At 51.0% G+C, this 19006-nt stretch overlaps 1 protein-coding gene across 1 annotated transcript in view; it reads left to right on the plus strand.

The window, feature by feature from the left end:
* The first annotated feature begins 495 nt into the window (after positions 1-495).
* CCND2 (cyclin D2) overlaps positions 496-19006 on the plus strand; it is a 30316-nt gene continuing 11805 nt past the window's right edge. Inside the window, exons 1-4 of the mRNA XM_047064979.1 lie at positions 496-960; positions 2770-2985; positions 5664-5823; positions 15042-15190. Of these exons, the coding sequence (XP_046920935.1) occupies positions 766-960; positions 2770-2985; positions 5664-5823; positions 15042-15190 (720 nt within the window). The 5' untranslated portion in view covers positions 496-765. The remainder of the gene's footprint in view (positions 961-2769; positions 2986-5663; positions 5824-15041; positions 15191-19006) is intronic.

The following is a 19006-nucleotide window of genomic DNA, read 5'->3' on the forward strand; positions in this document are numbered from 1 at the left end:
TTTTTCACTTAAGGGATCTGTTTCAAAATTGCACGAGCCTACCCCATCTTCCAGTAATCTATACCCGTCATTCTCGGATCTTACATACAGGGGCAGGAGTGTAAGGATCAATTTTGAAAAAGCCCAAGTTGGTCGTATTTTGGCATGATACAACTTACAGAATGTGCGAAATTAGAGGGACTAAAGAGGAATCGGTGTGGGTTTTTTTGTGGGTTCCCCTATCGGGGCCCCTGGCATGCCGGGCTGGATGGAGGGAGAGGGCCTCGGAGAGCTAAGGAGACGGGTGGGGGGGCGGGGGACCGCGTTTGAAGTTAGGTCGGGCCAGCTGCTGTTCTCCTTAATAACAAGAGGGGAAAGGAGGGAGGGAGGGAGAGATTGAAAGGAGGAGGGGAGGGACGGGAGGGGAGGGAAGGGGAGGAGGAACCGGAGAGGGGAGCGAGGCGAGAGGGAGGAGAACTAACTGCCCAGCCAGTTTGCGTCACTGCCTCTCAGAGCAGAGAAGAGCGAGCAGGGGAGAGCGAGACAAGTTTGAAGGGGAGGGCAGGCAGAGTCAGCAGCCCCCGAGGCTCTCCTCTCCCACCGCCCATCCCTTTCCTCTCTTCTCCCTCAGCCTCTCTCTCTCTCTCTGCCCCATAACTTTTCTCCCGAAAACCCCCTACCTAGCCAAAGGAAGGAGGTAAGGGGAACCCTCTCCCCTCCCCCCTCCAAAAACCCCCAATTTTCCAGTCCGGAGAAAGCAGGGAGCGAGCGGGCACCCGGCTGGCCATGGAGCTGCTGTGCTGCGAGGTGGACCCGGTCCGCAGGGCCGTGCCGGACGCCAACCTGCTCTACGATGACCGCGTTTTGCAGAACTTGCTCACCATCGAGGAGCGCTACCTTCCCCAGTGCTCCTACTTCAAATGCGTGCAGAAGGACATCCAGCCCTACATGCGCAGGATGGTGGCCACCTGGATGCTGGAGGTAGGTCTGCAGATAGGATACTCGCTCCCCCCCCCCACTCCACCCCCAGCGCAGGGAATCTAAAACTTGGAGAGGGCAGGCTCCGCGCTCGCCTCCCCGCTCCTGTGCGCGAGGTTACCCCGAGCCCTTTGGCGAGACGCGTGGCTTCGTTTCTGTTCCTTGCAGGATGCAAGGCTAACTGGGGGAGGGGGAAGGGGATAGGGAAGGGAGGAGGAAAATCTGGGATAAACGAGGCTGTCCTGGAGCGGGGGTGGGGGAGCATCCCGCGCGCGTGTGCCTGCATGTGGCTGCCTCTTCTTCCCACCCCCAGCCCGACCTGTCTTTTGCGAGGCCGCCACTGCTTTCGGTGCAGTGAAGAAGGGAGTAGGAGCGTGAAATCGGGACCCAAACGTAAAAAAAAGCCAAAAAGCAGCCCCCCAGAAGCCAGAGAAAATTCGTCCTAGCCTCAGGTCCCCGCATGTGGTCGCGACTCCGCGTTGGCACTTAAGGGGGGGGGGGAGAAAGAGGGAGGGGGAGGAGGGAGGAGGAGAGAACCGGAGAATTCAGGAGCCCCGGAAGTCGCATTGAAGAAACATGTGTTTTAGGGGAACCCAAAAGAACCACTTCTTTACCCTTGCTCCAAATCTTTGCCGAGCAAGCCGTGTGCCCACGTATGCACAGCTCTGGACCTGCCGTGGTTTCGCCATGTTGCTTTGCAAACTCCGGTTGGAAAGGCTGGAAAACGTCGCCCGCTCCCTCCGCGCACCCCATTATTCCGGCCACCCCACTTGTAATAGTGCCCTCTTCCCCAACCCCCACCTCAGGAAGGTTACTTACAGTTTGGCTTTCCAGTTTCCTCGCTGCGGAGATTTGGGTGGGGTAGGAAGGGGGGGGAGGAGGTGTGTGTGGGGGGAGATGTCGGGGCACCCCTAAAGGAGAGGTCAGAGTCCCCCGTGCCTCTCTCTGGAGGCTCCCCGTTCCTCGGCTTTCCCCCAGCTCGTCACCACGATCCCCAGTTTCTGCCCTTGTGGGCCGCAGCCGGACACTCTTGCCGCGGCGCTCACCCCTCCAAGTTTCCCCTCGGGATCCAAAGCCCCAGGGGTCGAGATACAGACCTTTCCGGCACCCGAAACCTCCGTTTCGGGAAGCCTGGGTCCTCTTTGGGGTTTTCACGCCAAAAGGGCTTTTCTAGGATATTTCCTCGATTTTTCATTATTTTTTGAAACCGTCTCCCCATGCTCCCGAGTCCAGCCGCCGAGGCTGCGGCTCTTCCTCCTCTCCTCCCTCCCCCTCTCTTCCCCACCTCTCCCCACCCACCCCCCCAATAGCGGCGCCTGGGCCGCAGGGACCCCCCCGGACATTTTTTCCAATTGTCGGGAATGATAGAGCAGGGTCCGGGGATCCGAATGAGACCAAGAAGAAGACCCCCGGAGCCTCCAGAATATTTTTATTGATTTTTTGAAAAGATGACGAAATCCAAAAAAGAGAGTGTGAGCGAGTTAGAGTGAGCAAAGAAGTCAGTAGCCAAAGGGAGCGTCGCCGAGCCGGGCGGCTACTGCGCATTTGTTTGCCTCTCCTGGCTTCCGATCTTCAATTCACCTCTTTTTTTTTACCTTCTTGGGGAATACCCCAGCACGGATGGACTATTTAGATTTACCCCGTTTTCCTCCTCTTTATTCTTATCACATAGCCTGCTCCCCTCCCCCTCCCCACTCAAAAATTAAATATTTTTGCTTGTTTCCATAGGTTGTGCCTTTCATTTTTTTTTTTTTTTGTCTTTTCCTGACACTATTCCCTCAACCCCCCAACCCTTCCCCACTCCCATTGTAGGTCTGTGAGGAACAGAAGTGTGAAGAAGAGGTCTTCCCTTTGGCCATGAATTACCTGGACCGCTTCTTGGCTGGGGTCCCAACTCCTAAGACCCATCTGCAGCTCCTGGGTGCTGTCTGCATGTTCCTGGCCTCCAAGCTCAAAGAGACCATCCCTCTGACAGCAGAGAAGTTGTGCATTTACACCGACAACTCCATCAAGCCTCAGGAGCTGCTGGTAATGCCTACCTCCTTTCTTTTCCCCTTTCTGCTCTTCCTTCCTTCTTTGCTCTCTCCTGTCCTGATAAGCTTCTGCCCACTGCTCCCCAGAGGAATCCTTAGGATCCCAAATTACCACATCGTTGGAATTTTCACACTTTAGGAGATACCGCTTTTAATATGAATTTTTTTGTGTTCCTACTGCGTGCCAGCCACCATGCTAAGCCCTGAGGCTACATCCACAAATAAGATCCCCGCGACATTTGTGTTGGGGGAATTCATTTGCACTTGTGTGTGCGCGTGTGTGTGCATGCATGGGTGTGTGTAGGGGAGACTTGGAACACAGTGATCACATTTTAATTAAATTCCAAATTTTCAACCACTGAATTTTGAGAAAATAGCTCAACTTCCCACATGGTAGGCATGTGTTCCCGTGGTAAAAGGGTGTTGTGGTGCGTCTCCTAAGAATCCAGAGTTCAAAGGTAATGTCTTATCTATCTATAAATTTTCAAGATACCTGCACATAGTAGCTGTTCACTAAATACCAGCTCACTGACGTTTGAGCCAAGTCAGAATTTGTCCTTTAATTGGAGGAATCTGAGGCCTGGTTCTTGGGGAGGCGGGCTATGACCTCTGTACGGTGACAGGGGTCCTGTCTTGACTCAGGTTTTCTAACAGCAAACCTTTTCCCCACCCAGTCTAACTCATTTTCCCCACAGCTTCACACTCAAGGCGTCCATGTGGCAGCAGTGTGGAATGGTAGAGTGGTTCCCAAGCCCACCTTCCGCGGTCTGCACACCTTTTCTCCGCACTGTTTGGAAGAGCCCCCTCCCCCACCTCCTTCTGATCGCCCCTCCCCCTTCCTACTGGGAAGGCCTGCACAAAGTCCACAGGGCTAGGACTGGCTCCTAGAACTGAGCTCTTTGTGAAAAGGCCTTCCTTTCTGGGGCTGTGCTGCCATCTAGTGGCAGACATGTGCAAGGATGGGGGAGGAATTGCGGGGAATGTAGAGAGGGGCATGAATGACTTCACCTTTGAACCGCTGCCAGATTTCAGCTGCTTCTGGTTTGGTCCGGGAGGCCCAGAAAGGTGCTTTCTTCTGGGAGATCTGCTTCCTTTAATAATAGTACAAGACGAGTGGTTTATTTCACACTCCCCTGTGAGAAGAAAGGGCTGGAATTTCAAGCCATCTTAGAAGACACTGGTTGTGTAGTAATTTTACCAGTTTTTTTTTTTTTTTCCTCTTTTTAAACCCCAATCCTCTGTAAAAAGCCAAGGGGGACTTTAAAGCATGTAAAGGAAAAGTCGTCAGAGTTCATCACCAGTTTGTTTTTCTCAACGGGAAACCAGGAAAATGAATCTTCCATTTGGCTCGTTTGTTTCAACGTGATGGTGGGTCGTGGTGTTCTTTGGGACACCCCAGTTTTTCCAGGACCGGCCAAGCCAATTCATGTTGCTTCACAAGCACCCTGCCTTGTCCCCCTTTCCCTGTCTCTTGATCCCAGAAGGTGGGAGGTACAGGAATCCTCCTATTTACTTATGAGAAATCCGAGGCTCTGGGAGGGGAAGGGAGTCACCTCAGATCACACAGCCACCTAGTGCTACAGGAGGGGACTGGGGCTCTGGTTGCTGGTGTAGCAAATGGAAGAGAGCCGGGGTTCTTAGGGTGAATGGGGGAGTAGCGTGCACTGGCACGGTGGTCTTTTCCTGTCTCTTCTGAAGATGATTAATGGATAGGCCTGTTTTCCCTCTGATCGCACGTAGTTTTAAAGTTTCCTTTCTGGCCTGTTGGACTCTGAACACAATTCCCCAAATGTATCTCAGTAAGGGAGAAAAAAGGATTTTCACTAGGTGGACCAATGGTGAGAAGTCTGTGAGAGAGGGGGTCATATTGTCCCCCCTCAGCATTTGGACTGAGGGGTTCCATGACTTTGCCCAGGCACCTTCACTTTGCCCTGTTCAACCTCCAGCTGCAGCATGGGGTTGCTAATGACCATCCTGGTGGGTCCTCCAGTCTCGGTGACAGAGGCCTATGAAACATGTAGGAGAAAGGGCACTCTCCTGGCCGAATGTCATTTCCCCAAGACTTCTGCATTATGTGTTGAGGGGAAAGTTTTAAAGCTGAGAAAAGTGGCACTTATTGGCACCAATTACAAGTAAATTGGTTGCCAAGGAGTTGAGCCAAGGAACCTTATTTTGAGCTTTATCTGTGTGCATCATTTTTCCCTGAGGATTAAAAAGACTATTAATCCAGCGATAGAGACCTGTACAATAAATTATTACCTAAGGGCCACAATGACCTTGGCAGTGTCTTGTAAGTTCAGCTTTCTCGGCGGGGGGGGGGGGGGGGGAGGGGGGGCAACAGGACTGCATGGAGGTCCATGTTGGCTGGGGGGGTGGGGGGAGCCGAAGAGGAAAAGAACTAGGAGAAAGTAGAATCTTGGCAACAGCTACCTGGGCTCTCATTATTTTTGGTGGAGCCTCACATTTGAGGCAGAAGAAGAGATGCCAGCGACTTCCAGGCTTTGGGGGGCAGTTGGGGGGTGGGGGGGGCTTGGACAAATGGGCCCACCTTAGGATCCAGCAGCATCCTCCTGAACATCATTAGAACTGGTCCGGACCCCAGCCCCTGGTCCCTGACACCAGGTCAGCCTTTGGGTTTTATACTCTTGTCTCCCTCCCTCCCTCCCTCATCAGGAGTGGGAGCTGGTGGTGTTGGGGAAGTTGAAGTGGAACCTGGCGGCTGTCACTCCTCATGACTTCATCGAGCACATCCTTCGCAAGCTGCCCCAGCCCAGCGAGAAGTTGTCTCTGATCCGCAAGCATGCGCAGACCTTCATTGCTCTGTGTGCTACCGGTAGGAGCAGGCTGGAGCCGGAGGGGGCCTCGTGGGGGGCGGGGACACAGGCTGAAGAGCCCTTTGGGGGGGGGTGGTCAGGGAGAGACTGACGGGGGTACTAACTGGCATGGGCTTAGGGGTTCAGGAGAGGGGTGGTCCCAAGTAATCTAGAGTACAAGGTTTTCATGCCCAGGCTGTGTGTTCTTCATTTTATCTGAGCTGGTGTATTCTTTTTTTCTACTAAACTCATAAATGGTTTATGAGGACAGGTGTGGTAAGCGGAAAAAAAAAAAAGTGCCTGTTAAAATATTCTTTATGATGTCTAAAGTGCTCTTTGAAGATTATATATACTGCTCTCTGGTTGTGTTTAAATCTTTAATCTTTTGAGGAAAAGGATGCTTGGAGATAAGGCCAAGAGGAAATTTGGGGGGGTGGGGGCAAATATAGGTTAAAGGAACACTGTCTTGATAAATACGCTGCCTGCCCTGATAAGCAGTAAGGGAGGTCGAAGGAGTTCTCTTTACTGTAGGGCACTTACTGCTGGGTAACTGGTGGATGGGGGAGTGAACCTGGCTGGCTCTCATCAAGGACTCACCTTCTGAGCACTAAGTTCTGATGCCCTCCCTTTAAGTGCTGCTGTTTTGAATTGGTTGCAGCCTTTACCAGCAAGCGCAAGTGGCTTTTTCATATTAAAAGCTTTCCACCCACCACGTTGATCCCACAATTGATACATAGTTCTTACTGGCCCATTTGCTTTGCATTTCCCTAATAAACTAAAGGCAGTGGTTTGACAACTGTCTCATTAAACTGAGCCTTGGCCAGTTTCTACTATTTTTGTTCCTTGGTAGTGGCCATGGGACAGACCCTGAAACCTTAATCATAGGTAAAGACATCATAGGTAAAGAACCGACTGGGCAGGTCTTTTGTTTTGTGGTGGAGGGGGGGTTGGGGGAGGTTGGGGGGGGGAATCCAGAGGGTTCAGCCCAAGTTCGCTAAGAGTTGTTGAATTTTAGAGATGGGACTCCTGGGTTACCTTTTTCCAATGTTTTGTTACATGTTATTTGTAAGTATGTACAAATGGATCACACAATATGCAATAGTGTATATGCTCTGTGTTCTCAGTCAAAAGTTCAGGCTTTGCTACTTATCACTGGATGACCTTGGACGGCTGCTTAACCTCTCTGAACTTGAGCTTCTTCATCTGCAAAACACACCTGTTGATACATGATCTTAACAGCCTTTTCAGGGTGGTTAGGAAAACAAAAATCAGAAAGAGACAATGTGCAAAGAGGTACTTTATGAACCAAGGAACGTGTAGACCATGTGTTGTGGTACTAATTGTGAAAATGCCACCATCTCCGTGTTTAACTGTTGCAACTGCCTTAATCCAATTCAACAGGACCCCTTACTCTCTGCCTTCCCTGGCGTGAATGTAGGGTTCCCAGCCACCCACATTTTATTCTAGGGCTTAGATTTTTTCTCACCGGTTTTCTGTAGTCCTGCCCTTCCAGATCCAGACTGGGCCCATGGCCATGTTAATGTGTCCTGTGCCCCTTTATGAGAGAGTAAGCTGTCCTTCCTGCAGCCCTGAGGGGGCCATTCTTCAGAGCCCCCATGGATACCTTGCTGACTTTTAGACAGTAGCCATTCTTTTGCTTCCTCGCTTCTCTTGCTGTCTGGCCTGGGGCCCTAGAGGTCAATCCCTCATTGACTTGTCATTTTGTCTCCCAGGCCCTGCTGTCCCTTCGTCTCCATTGTCATGATTCACTGTGGGGGAGGGGTCAACCAGTCCTTTTTTCTCTAGCCCTAGGACCCCCGACCCTCTGACCCGAAGCTCCCCCATTGCCCAGCTGTTAGCCAGGATTCTGCTTTGACCTTGTCTCTTGACTGACAGATCTTTTGGGGTCTGTCCACCCATTCCCCCATTCTGATCTCTGATTGGGGTAGGGATGGTAGGTGGAATTATCCAGGCATGGGCAGATCCCCAGCTTCTGTAAAGGCCCATTCTCTAAAATTGGGGGTCCTATCCCCCCACTTCTGGCCTTCTTGCCCAGATCCTTGGGGTGGCTGCCAACTTTGGGGCCAGAATAAGGAGCTGGAACTCAGGCACTGAGGACAGAGGTCCAAGGAGTGGCACAGGAAGTCACGAAGACTGCCTTTGGGGAGCCATGAGCTAGCTCTGGGCAAGGGCTAAGAAAGGATACAGGGAATAACTCCAACCAAATGAAGACCACCAGCCATGTACTAAGCCTTAGGTGTGGACTGGTCAGAGCAGAGGGGGCTCCTCAGAAGTTTCCTGAGTCTAGGAAGGATGGCTCTGTCTCACAAAGCTTTTCTTTCTTGATCTGTGCTTGAGTCTGTATGAATGACCAAGTTACATAGAATCCTCACTTTGTGGAGTTTTATACCAGATGGCCTGATGGTATAAAAGCCCAGATCTACTTTTCTTGGAGGAAACACCTTCCAGTTAGATGAAATGCCTCCTTTTGGGGCCAGGGTGTGACAAATGGTTGAGTGCCTAGGACTGTCTGGCAAGCGGCAGGCACAAGGTAACTGAGAACCAAAGGTAGGTGATACCGGGAAGGTCCAGTCTGCTCCTTGCACCTCACGCCTCTGTCCTTGTCCTCCAATCCTGAATATTCCACCCTGAAGCCCAAGAGGCACCTGTAGCCGGGGTCTTGCAGACTCACAGTGGGTCTGGAGGAGATGGTAGCCAGTCCTCTAGGCTGTGTGGCTAGTTTATGGGATAAGTTGGTTGTGAAAGAGCTGGCAGTAGTTCCTCAGTCTGTGCGGGGAGTGCATGTGTGTGTGTGAAAGGGGAAGAGAGAGCAGGAGAGCAGAGAGGGGCCATGAGAAGGGGAGCGAGGCTGCAGTTTTCCTTAGGGGCTAGAGGGTAAGATGGTGGCAAGGCAGAGAGATGCCCTCCTCCCTCCCCCCCCCCCCCACTCATCTCAAAATGGCTTCTGGCAGGAGAGACTGCCTCCACCTGCCTGGTGTCCCTCTCTGGGCCAGTCATGGTTAGTGAAGGCACTGGAGGGAGAGAGGGAGACCTTCATAACTGACAGCCCCTGGCATTCCCTTTCCTGGAGCTTTTGATCCTGGGGAAGCAGGACTGAGCCTTAGTGTCCCCCCGTTCGTAGGTGTGATGGTAGAGTCCCCCAGGTCTGCAAATGGGGAAAGAAGTACCGTTTAATATGACTCAAGATCGCACTCTGGCAATGGAGGATTCTTGATGGGGGATCTCACGCTCAACAGATGATTCCAGTTAGTCTAGAAACGCCAATGATACTGAGTTTGAACTTGGTGTGGGGGTGGGGTGGAGGTGCTTAACCTCCCTACCTATGCGTGGTATCCCACATCTCCCTCTTTTTGCCTTGGGCCCCACCTCAGGGTGTTTTGCTTATTAGCTCTTTGCAGCATGCACTTGAGTAGCCCCGCCCAAGGCTCCCCACCCTGAGGCCTGAGCCCTGGAACCCCAATGAAGCCCCAGTGAAGCCCCAGTGATGATAACTGCTGTATTTCCAGCCTTCCTGGCTTTACCCAAAGGCGTTTCATAACCTTCTATCATAAGATAGAATTATAGCCGGGGCCCGGAGAAGGTAGGTGGGTTGGCCCCTTACCCCAAAAAGGTTTGCCCTGGCGGCTGCCAGGTGGGAAGAATTTAAGCCACCTTCCTGTCTCTGTGCTGCCCCCACAGCTGACAGGGTGCGGAGCTGAGGGGAAGTGGCGTGGGCAGCCGACAGTGTCAGCGCACCCCGTGGGGACCAGCAGTGTGGCAGGGCTATCTTACTTCCCTTCTGGCCGGACAATGAATGAGGAGTAGGCTGCTTGCTGTTCTCCAGCCGTCTCCCTCCCCTCCTCCTGCCACCTAGGCCTTTGGAGTTATATTAGTGTTCCATGTCACCGTGGTCCTTCCCCACAAGGACAGGGTGTGCTGAACCTATTCCAGGGGTGGTAGGTGAGGTGTGTGCTGCGGCCATCACCTGCTGGCCAATGAGCATCTGGGATTCTGGCCTTTTAACCTTCCACCTTGCTGCAGGTGGGAGGAGGGGGAGAGATGGGGGAAATGGGAAACGGGGGCTTCCCTGTTGGTCTTAAGCCTCAGACCGAGTATCTCCCGCCCCCTAGTGGTGGTCAGAAGCAAGGCCATCACTCTTCTACTTCAAGGCCTCCACGTCGTAGCCAAAACAATCTGCACTAAACTTACATGCAGGGCCATCTAATCTGTGGTTTTAGACCTGCTTAGCTCAGAACTCTTTCTTCAGCGAAATTTTACCAAGACCTGCAGATAGCGAGTTGATGACTATGGAGCCCTCTCTGCCCTTGCCCAGATTAAGAAGCCCAGTGGGGCCCCCAGAGCGCCTCTGGTGGTCTTGGGAGGTTAAGTGGGTTGTACAGGCCACACAGATCACTGGTGCCATGGCTAGGACCTATCTCTCTGACTCCTGAGCTAGGGCTTGCTTTTGGGGGCTTTTCTCCCACTTCTGATAGGAAAATCACCCTGTGTTCCTTAGTGGGATGTGGGAGGTGGCCTTGAGGAGCTGTTCACATTCCGGTAAGTTATAAAGAGCACTGGGTCTACAGTCCAGAAGTCCCGACCTTAACCCCAGGCCCAGCACTGGACATTGGACAAGTCACCTAACCTCTCAAGAATTCATTGATTCACTTGTGAAAGGAAGTGTTTTGAAACAGATGAGTTTTACGGTTTATTAATACCTCACCACTACTGCTACATGGATGAGTAAGCAACCAGTAGAGCTGGGGTTCCCCCAAGGTGTGCCCCTTGCCTCCACCACCTCCCCGGGAGGGGGGAACATCATGTCAGAGGCTTCCGGTATGTGGGCATTGCTCCTTGGCTCTGGGCAAACCGCAGCTGAGTGGATATGGGGCACATCGGGGAGACCATTGCCAACTTCTGTATTCCATTCATCGTATGGGGGCCTCAGTTTCTCCCACTCCTGATAAACCAGCATGAGGCTTCGGGGACTCAGTGAGGTCATTTCTGGGACCCACAACACAAGTGACAGTGAAAGATTCTCCAGGCAGCACAGAGCCTTTCTTCTTGGCGGTCTTGGTGCCCTTGGCCTGCTGTCAGCATCCGCCTGTTGCCCAGGGATGCTGGGCACCTTCCTCCTCTCCCCTGCCGATGCTAAACAGAATCTCCAACAGTCAGAATTCCCCTTCACGGTTCCGTTGGAGGTTCCCGTCGTCAGAATAGTGATGGTGATGACACTTGATAGCTTACCACGAGCCAAGCACAGTGCTTTTAGTTGAGTCCTCAGAACAACCCTACCAGGTGGGTATAATTATTCTTCTAATTTGCTGGTGAGAAAATGGAAGCTCATAGGGTTCAGGTAATTTGTCCATCTTCACACAGCTGGTAGGTGGTGGGTCATCGGCCTCCACATTCTCCATCTTCCAGTTCTTGCAGCTGCTTGGCCCAAATCCTTCTCATGCCCTCGGAGAGTGTCCTCCTAAGTATCTTCGTGCTCCTGTCCCCTTGACCACCCCCTTTCTTTGAGAAGTTTTTTTATAAGCTACCCATGTAGTATGTACTTAGCCATTTAGAAGGCACCGTGCTGTATTATATTACTATGCTTTTCAACTGGGGCGGCAGATTAATCCATGCTGCCTGGAACGGGGAGGAACCCTTTGTGCTTTGTCAGAATGGATCACTGGTCAATTCATTGCCTCTCACTCTGCTGCAGAGGAAGGAGGGTGCTCAGGATGTCACCTCTTACCTTTTCAGGTGGGCAACTGAGGCTAGAGAGAGACCCTTGCCCCTGAATATGCCTCTGCACCAAGATACAACCTGTTGGTATTTTTGACCAAGACGTGTAGAGATTTCTAAGAGATTTTTACTTGGTATTTTCTTTTTGCTGAAATAGAATAATATTAAGAGAAAGTATTATAAAATTGCTTATCATTTCTTCCATCTAACTGCGGGAAAATTTGAAATGTTTTCTGTGAATCCTCCTGCTTCAACCACATGCATGTGCATGTATGTACTTTTATTTAGATGTTTCTGGGAGGTTGTATTCTTGGTCATAGTGTGCATGCCGTCTGATTTTTCTGTCAAGCCCCCCTGCCCAAGTGGATATGGTGAACACTTTTCAAGCCAAAGTTTATGGTTTCCAGGAGTGGCTGAATGGGCTGGGTGAAACCTTCCACGGGTGAGCGTGGAGGTTAGCTAACTAGAGCTAGTACGAGGACACGACCCTTCAGATGTTTTATTCTGGTGTTTTCTTCCTCTGCTGTTTCCCCCACCAGCAGAGAGGGGTTGTCCCTGAGCCTAGTCCTGGGGCAGCCCCTGATGCCGTGAGGAACTAGCACTGCTCTCTGTGGAGAGAGATGCCTCGTGACTTTGTTGGCTGACGGAAGCTATGCTCTGTTCTAGTGATTCTTGCTTGTCCTTTTCTCGGGGGTGGCTCTTCTAGATCCTTAAGGAAGAGCAAAGTAGAGCTGGAAGGCACCTGGGAGATGAGCCAGCCTGCTGTCTCCCAACTTTTTGACCTAAGCCGTGAAGAAAGAAAATACATTTTATAACATAACTCAGGATGTACATAAATGTACATCAGACTGATACAAAAGTTTTTCAAGAGGATATTTACTCCTACTACATGATTACTTCCTGATACTTTCTATCTTGTTCTGTTCCGTTAAACAGCAACAAAAACAACCCACAAATGGGTTTCATGACCCAACAATGAGCTGCAACACTGGAAGTCAGAAAAACACCGATCCAACCCCACCCTTTATTAGACAGATGGAGTGTCAGGGACTGGAGGAGGAAGTGACTCACCCAAGGTCCCACAATGTGGATCTGGTTTTCAGTTCTAATGTCACCTCCTTTGGATTTACCCAGAGGAGAGCCTGGCAGGTGCTCAGGAATCTAGTAGGAGACCCTGGTTTGCCACTGTGGTGGGTGGCAGAGGAGCAGAGCAGTGACTGGCCCAGCTTCCGGCAGCTCTTCCCTTGCTGTGGGAGCACTCCCCAGTCTGAGCTGCCAAGAGGCAGCTGTGTTCTTGTCCATGGTGCTCCCCAATTCCAGGAGGCAGGGGACCATATCCCTAGGAGGATGCCCTTCAGCATTTTCCTAGCAAAACAAGAAGGGACATAGAGTCCTTACGGCAACCTTGGCACCTGCTGCACCCCGGGACCACCCTGTAAATACCCCCTGGCTTCTAGAAGTTAATTAGTTTGCTAAAATTGGAAGTGAGTTTTGCGTGCAGCAGCGTGACAAAAGACAGGCATGTATGAGGTGTGCTTCCCGGTCTGAGGCCTGGGACAGAGGAAAGGGAGGGCCAGGGATATCCTCCTGTCCTTCCCTGCCAGATGCTCCCACCCAGGGCCTTTGTGGGCTCAAGGCCATGGGCTGGCTGCCTCCTCTGCATTATGAATGTCACAGGGGGAAGCTAACGAGGTTATTGGGCAGAGAAACACTCCTGTGAGCCCATGTGGAAGAGACCTACAGCAGAGCAGGAGGCAGGGAGGCCGACTTTGGCACCATCCATGGGGCTAGAGAAGGAACTGAAGGGGTTAGTGGACAGCAGGCTTTGGCCAGAACACTGTAGTATACATCCCTCAAGAAGTAGAAATAGTGAGCGAGCGAAGGAAAGAAAGCCAAGGATAGAGACAGACTGACAGGCGGCCAGGCTCGCTCTGTTCATGGGATTTGGCCAACATGGGAGGTGTGTGCGTGGTTCAGTGCTCCAGCAGTGTTTCTGACAACACCACCAACGTGACGCTGGACAATGGGGTCACCTATAAAAGTGCTTTTATGGAATATGCTGTCGTAATAGGGCATTTACAGTAAAAGGGGAAATGTTAGGTTGACCTTTATGTTTCGACCTAACGTTTATGCTGTAATTTGAAGTGTGACCCATGTCCTCCCTCTGTCTCTCCCTCCCACCCCCCTCCTTGCACTGCTCTGTACAGTAAACTCTCTGGAGTGATGCTAGAACCAGAGGTAGCACACTGGAGGATTTACCACACTCCAGGACTGACTACAGTGAGTGATGGAAGGAACCTCTTTAACCTATCAACATAAGGCACTGGTAAAGGCAGTTTAAGTTCTCAGAAGTCTGTCCTTTTTTATCCGCAACGTTAGGGCATTCGTGCCCACCTTATGTGGTGGATGTGTGGATTAACTGGGACATAGCCCGGAAGAGACTGTACACGTGTGGGTAGTTAGCAGTTAGTAGCAGCAGCAATGGGAGTAAGGTGTGGGTGTCCTTGTCTCCTCCCTGATGGCTGGGCAGTGGCTGATCTCGATCCCCCAGCCTGAGAGCTTGTGGGAGCGCTCAGAGGAAACTGAGGTGTTCGGTCTCCCATGCTGAGGCCTCACAGGAGCCTCCCCTCTCTTTGCTTGTGGAGAACTGGAAGTGGATGAGGGTTTGAGCTCCTCCGATCGATCTTGGTGTACGTCTCATTAGCAAACCGCTCTTTTTCTCCAGCAAGAAAATGCGATCTTAGGGCCCAAGAACCATAAAATCTAAACCAAGTCATCCGTGTGATGCGGTGGTTAATACTGGGTGCCTGCTTTCTCTGCTAATATTCTGAGGGCCCTTGGCACTGGGTTAGAAGTTGAGGATTGTGCAAAACTTGGCCCTCAGCACTGTCTCCTGCATTACTGCTTTTCTCACTTCCCTTTTTTCTTTTTTTAATGAAATCATCTGTTGTTTTGTTATGGGCCATATCAGCCCCTGTTGACTTGCCACAGAATATGGCAAGATCACATCAGGATTATTGTTTATAAAATTTTACCAACTTACACTTTTCCTGCCTTCCACCGTCTAGATCCCCTGGTCTGTCTCACTTCTGTGGCACACAGGGTTACCTTGTCTGGACTCGTCTCAGACCTCCCTCCTCTATTCCTGCCATGGAATAGGCAGAGGAGACTATGTTTCTTGCCCCTTGCACATGCTAACCCCTCACAGGATTGTGGACTGAGGGATTGGGGGACCTGAATCCTCTGAGAATTCACTGTGCACTCAGATAGGCTTTCTACCTTCCCTGCCTCAGTCTTCCCATTTTAGCTCTGGACCTGCCACAGGGATGGCAAATAAATAAAGGGCACCTTGTGAAGGAAGACTGAAAAGAGAACGTGTCTGTGGGGTAAGGGGTTACCTGTGCAGCTGACCTAACACCACCCTATATCTGAGTATCTTCAAGCTGGGGAGCTCCCGGATCCAGATTCTTCCTGTGCCTTGACCTTCTGCCTCTTGTCCTCACAGACTTTAAGTTCGCCATGTACCCGCCATCGATGATTGCAACTGGAAGTGTGGGAGCCGCCATCTGTGGGCTCCAGCAGGATGAGGACGTGAGCTCGCTCACTGGTGATGCCCTGGTAGATCTGCTGGCCAAGATCACCAACACGGATGTGGTAGGTGGATGCCATCTTCTTGGTTAAAACCAGATGTCTCTTTTCTCAGCCCAGGGAGGGAGACAGTTGGCCTGACGATGATGTGTTGGAGATATTTTTCTTTGTTGGTGGTTTCTGTTTTCCAAGATCAACATCCAAGGTAGTACAAAATCCAACAGATGAGGCTTCCTCTTAAGGGTTTGAAAGCCTATGTGCCATTAAACAGAGAAAAGAGCCTAGCAGGCAGATAACAAGGTGGGAGGAGGGCTGTTTACTAATTTTCCTTCATGGTGTGGGCTTCCCCATGGGTCTGAATCGTTGCTTCATTTCCATTTATGTACATGTCCTCAGGCTGCCTCTCCCCCACAGTGTGCTGCTCTGCTTACAGCCACTAAGGCGGAGACACAGCGTGGAGAGGGGACTAGAGCCTGGCTCTGCTGCACTGGGGGCGGTGGGGACCTAAGAGGTGCCCTGCCACGAGAATGGTGTCTGGCCTTGACACACCTCTCAACCCCACCCGCCTCTCACTTCCCTTTTGTTTAATGTGGTAATGGATTAAAAAGTACTTCTAAAAGAATAGAGAGCCATAGTAATTCAAAGAACTATTATTAGCTATAGATTTTTCCATTCTTGTGCCCCGTGGACTGCCCAGAGGCTGCAGTTCTGCTTGCCAGAATTTGAAGCTCTTTAGAAGAAAGGTCTTGAGAGACCAGGGTCAAGTGAGGCTCTGATTCAGCTGGTAGGAAATTGCAGTCCTTAGAAGGTCCGAGCCGGGGTGGTTCTGAGAGGTCAGCGAGGCAGTTCCTGCGTCTTCCAGTGGGGGCTTTTTCCATGCGGAGGGCTGAGGGAAGCAGCGGGGGGTGGGGCGGGGTGGGGGGGGGGCACTAGCAGAGCTGGGACTGGACCCAGGAAGCTCAGACTCCTCGCCTGGGAACTCTGCGCTCCACCCTTGTGGTTGCTCCCAAAGCTTTTTGTTTGGGGAAGGGCCTCTGCTCCAAACCAACTCCGAGAGGTGTGTCAGCTCAGAGGCCCTGGAGAGTCCACACGAAGATGCCCCCTCTGGATGTTCCAGGGAGATTCCGAATGCCCTGCTGTGGGAGTATATTGAGTTAAGAGAGAATGTGGTTTGCGGGCCTGTGGCTGATGCCCCACAGGGATGCCGAGCAGAAGGCTGAAGCTCAGAGTGTGAGGCTGCAGCTTCCTGGCTTTCTCACCTACGTATCTGTATTTTGCCTTGGCCTTTATCACCATCTCAAGGAAGTAGTGCAGGGAGGTGTTAAAGGGCCTCATGGAACCTAGGGGCCTGCTGTGAAGCAGTTCTTAGGCTTTTAAAATTCTAGGTCCAAAACATAGGCTTTAAAAACGTGGTTTCCAAAATAGAGATTGAAAAGACCCCTCCAGGCAGCTTCACGTGCAGAATGCTTTTCTAATCCTCCAGAGACAAATCGTGGACAGGACCTAACATTTATAGAAATGAGAAGCTTCCTTCCTTTTCTGAATATCCCCTATTAAGGCTGCCTTACAAAAAGGAGTCCCGAGCAGCAACCAGCTTAAGACCAGCTCTTCCTTGACCCCCCAGAGACAAGAATGTCAGTGACAACAGTTTGACCCCAGGCACTGTAACCTCTTTAAGATATTTATAGATCTGCTCCAATTGGCCGGTTGCCCCATGGGTCTCCCGCCTTCTCCACATGTCCTTTTATCACCCCTTACTGGTTTCAGATGGACAGAGGTCACTCCTGAGGTGCCACTTGGGGTGCTTTTCAAGAGTCTCCTGGGAGTCTCTTGGGAGTCTCTTGGGGTGCTTTTCAAGACTGCAAACCAGTTTCTCATGGCAAACTGGAGAAAGTGCTTGCCCCTTTCAGATACTATGTAGCCAGTCCATCCAAGTTAGCTGTCAGACTGAGTTAAATGGATGCAAACCCGCTCAGAGGTCTCTTAGAAATCCCAGCTGTGTTGCACTGGACTTGCATACACATGTTACATGCTTACCGGTGGGCCCTCAGTTACGTATCTTAATATTTAAAAACCAAGCATGAGGGGCACCTGGGTGGCTCGGTTGGTCAAGCTTCTGACTTTGGCTCAGGTCATGATCTCACAGCTTGTGGGTTTGAGCCCCGCATCAGACTCTCTGCTTTCAGCGCAGAGCCTGCTTTGGATCCTCTGCCCACCGTGCCCCACCCCCCCCCCCCCCACCTCACCCACTGGCACTGTCTCTCTGTCTCTCTCTTTCTCAAAAACAAAATAAAAATTAAAAGCAAAAAAAGCCCCCAAAAAACAAAAACCAAGCATGAGCAGAGGAGAATGTAAAATCCATAGCACTTTTTCAGATAACCACTTGAACCCTCCGTGAGTTCTACTGGGTCTCCTCCCATCTGTCTGCCTGTGCTCTCTGAAGTGCTGAGGCTCAGAGTGAAGGAAAATAAAAGGAGTGGCTTTAGAAAGCATTAGCATTTGGAGGGAGGCAAGTTTTGCTTCCTGAGCTCATTTACTATTTCATGAGTCGAGAGGTGGGGTGTTTGAAGCACTTGACTCTCCATTCATTCCTGGGAGTGTTGACTAACGGCTCACTAGCCGCAGACTTGCATTATGAGGAAGGCCTGGATGGCTTGGAGGTAGAAGTGGAGGCAGGTGGGTAGTGCATGGAAGATGAGACCTGATGTTCCTGGCCTGAAGGAACTTAGCGATCCTAAGACAAATCGAGAGTGAAATGTGCAAAATCCTAGCAAATTAAGATCATAAGGAAATGAACGCTAGAGTGTTATATACTCTAAATGCAGAGGAAGGAGCTTACTAGGCCTACTGTAAAATGCAGGCCTCCTGGCAGAGTCCACTTGATGATAGAAAATGTCCTTGGAATGGAGAAACAAAATGTGGTATGTATTCTCCTTAGATGTGTTCTCCTTAGTGAGTGCAATGGAATATTAGTCAACCTTACAAAGGAAGTGTAATGCCAACACAGGCTACAACATTGAAAACATGCTAAGTGAAATAAACCAGACCCCAAAAGACAAAAATACATGATTCCACTTCTGTGCCATACTTAGAGTAGTCAAGTTCACAGAGACAGAAAGTAAAATAGAGGTTACCAGGGCCCCAGCAGCGGGGGGAAGAGGAAGTCATTTAATGGGTATGGAGTTTCACTTTGGGATGATGAGAAAGTTCTGGAAATGGAGAGTGGAGGTGGTTGCACAGCAAAGTAAATGCACTGAATGCCACTGTACACCTAAAAAATGATTCAGATGGTAAATGTTACGTTCAACTTATTTTGCCACAATTAAAACACACACACACACACACACACACACACACACACACACACAGTGCTCTCAGATCCACACTGTGAAATGCCCACAGGTTTGTGTTGAGCTCTCCCATGGAGAAGCACCACGTTTTGCACATGGGCTCTGGTGAGATAGGACAGACAGGAGTCAGAAAGAGCTGACGTGTCACGCTGGAGTCCCCACAGTGGTGCACTCGCCAGTGCACCTTGTTATTTGTGATGTCTTCAAGCTTACGGTGTTTTCTGTCTGTGCATTGTCGGGGGTCTAACTGCTGAGAGCACATCCCCCCCACAACCCCGATTCCTCTGAGACAGCCAGTCCCCCCTGATTCCTCTGGCTCACTGGCTGGAGGCAGATAGCTTTGACAGGAGGGACCCATGCAGCTCTGAGAAGGTTGGTCTTTGTTGCTCCCTCTGGTTGCCAAAATAAACCGGAACGCTTCATTCCAAAGAGAAAGCTGAGTGAGAAGCCTGACAGTTTTACAGGGAATAAAAGTCTCAGAGGGTGGTATATTTTAAGTACTTTTTCCTTCCAGTCATAAGTGTTGCTAAAA

This window comes from Lynx rufus, unplaced genomic scaffold (genome assembly GCF_022079265.1).
Source record: "Lynx rufus isolate CCGP_SWC_20201006 ecotype Redwood Valley unplaced genomic scaffold, mLynRuf1.p SCAF_7, whole genome shotgun sequence".
NCBI lineage: Eukaryota > Metazoa > Chordata > Mammalia > Carnivora > Felidae > Lynx > Lynx rufus.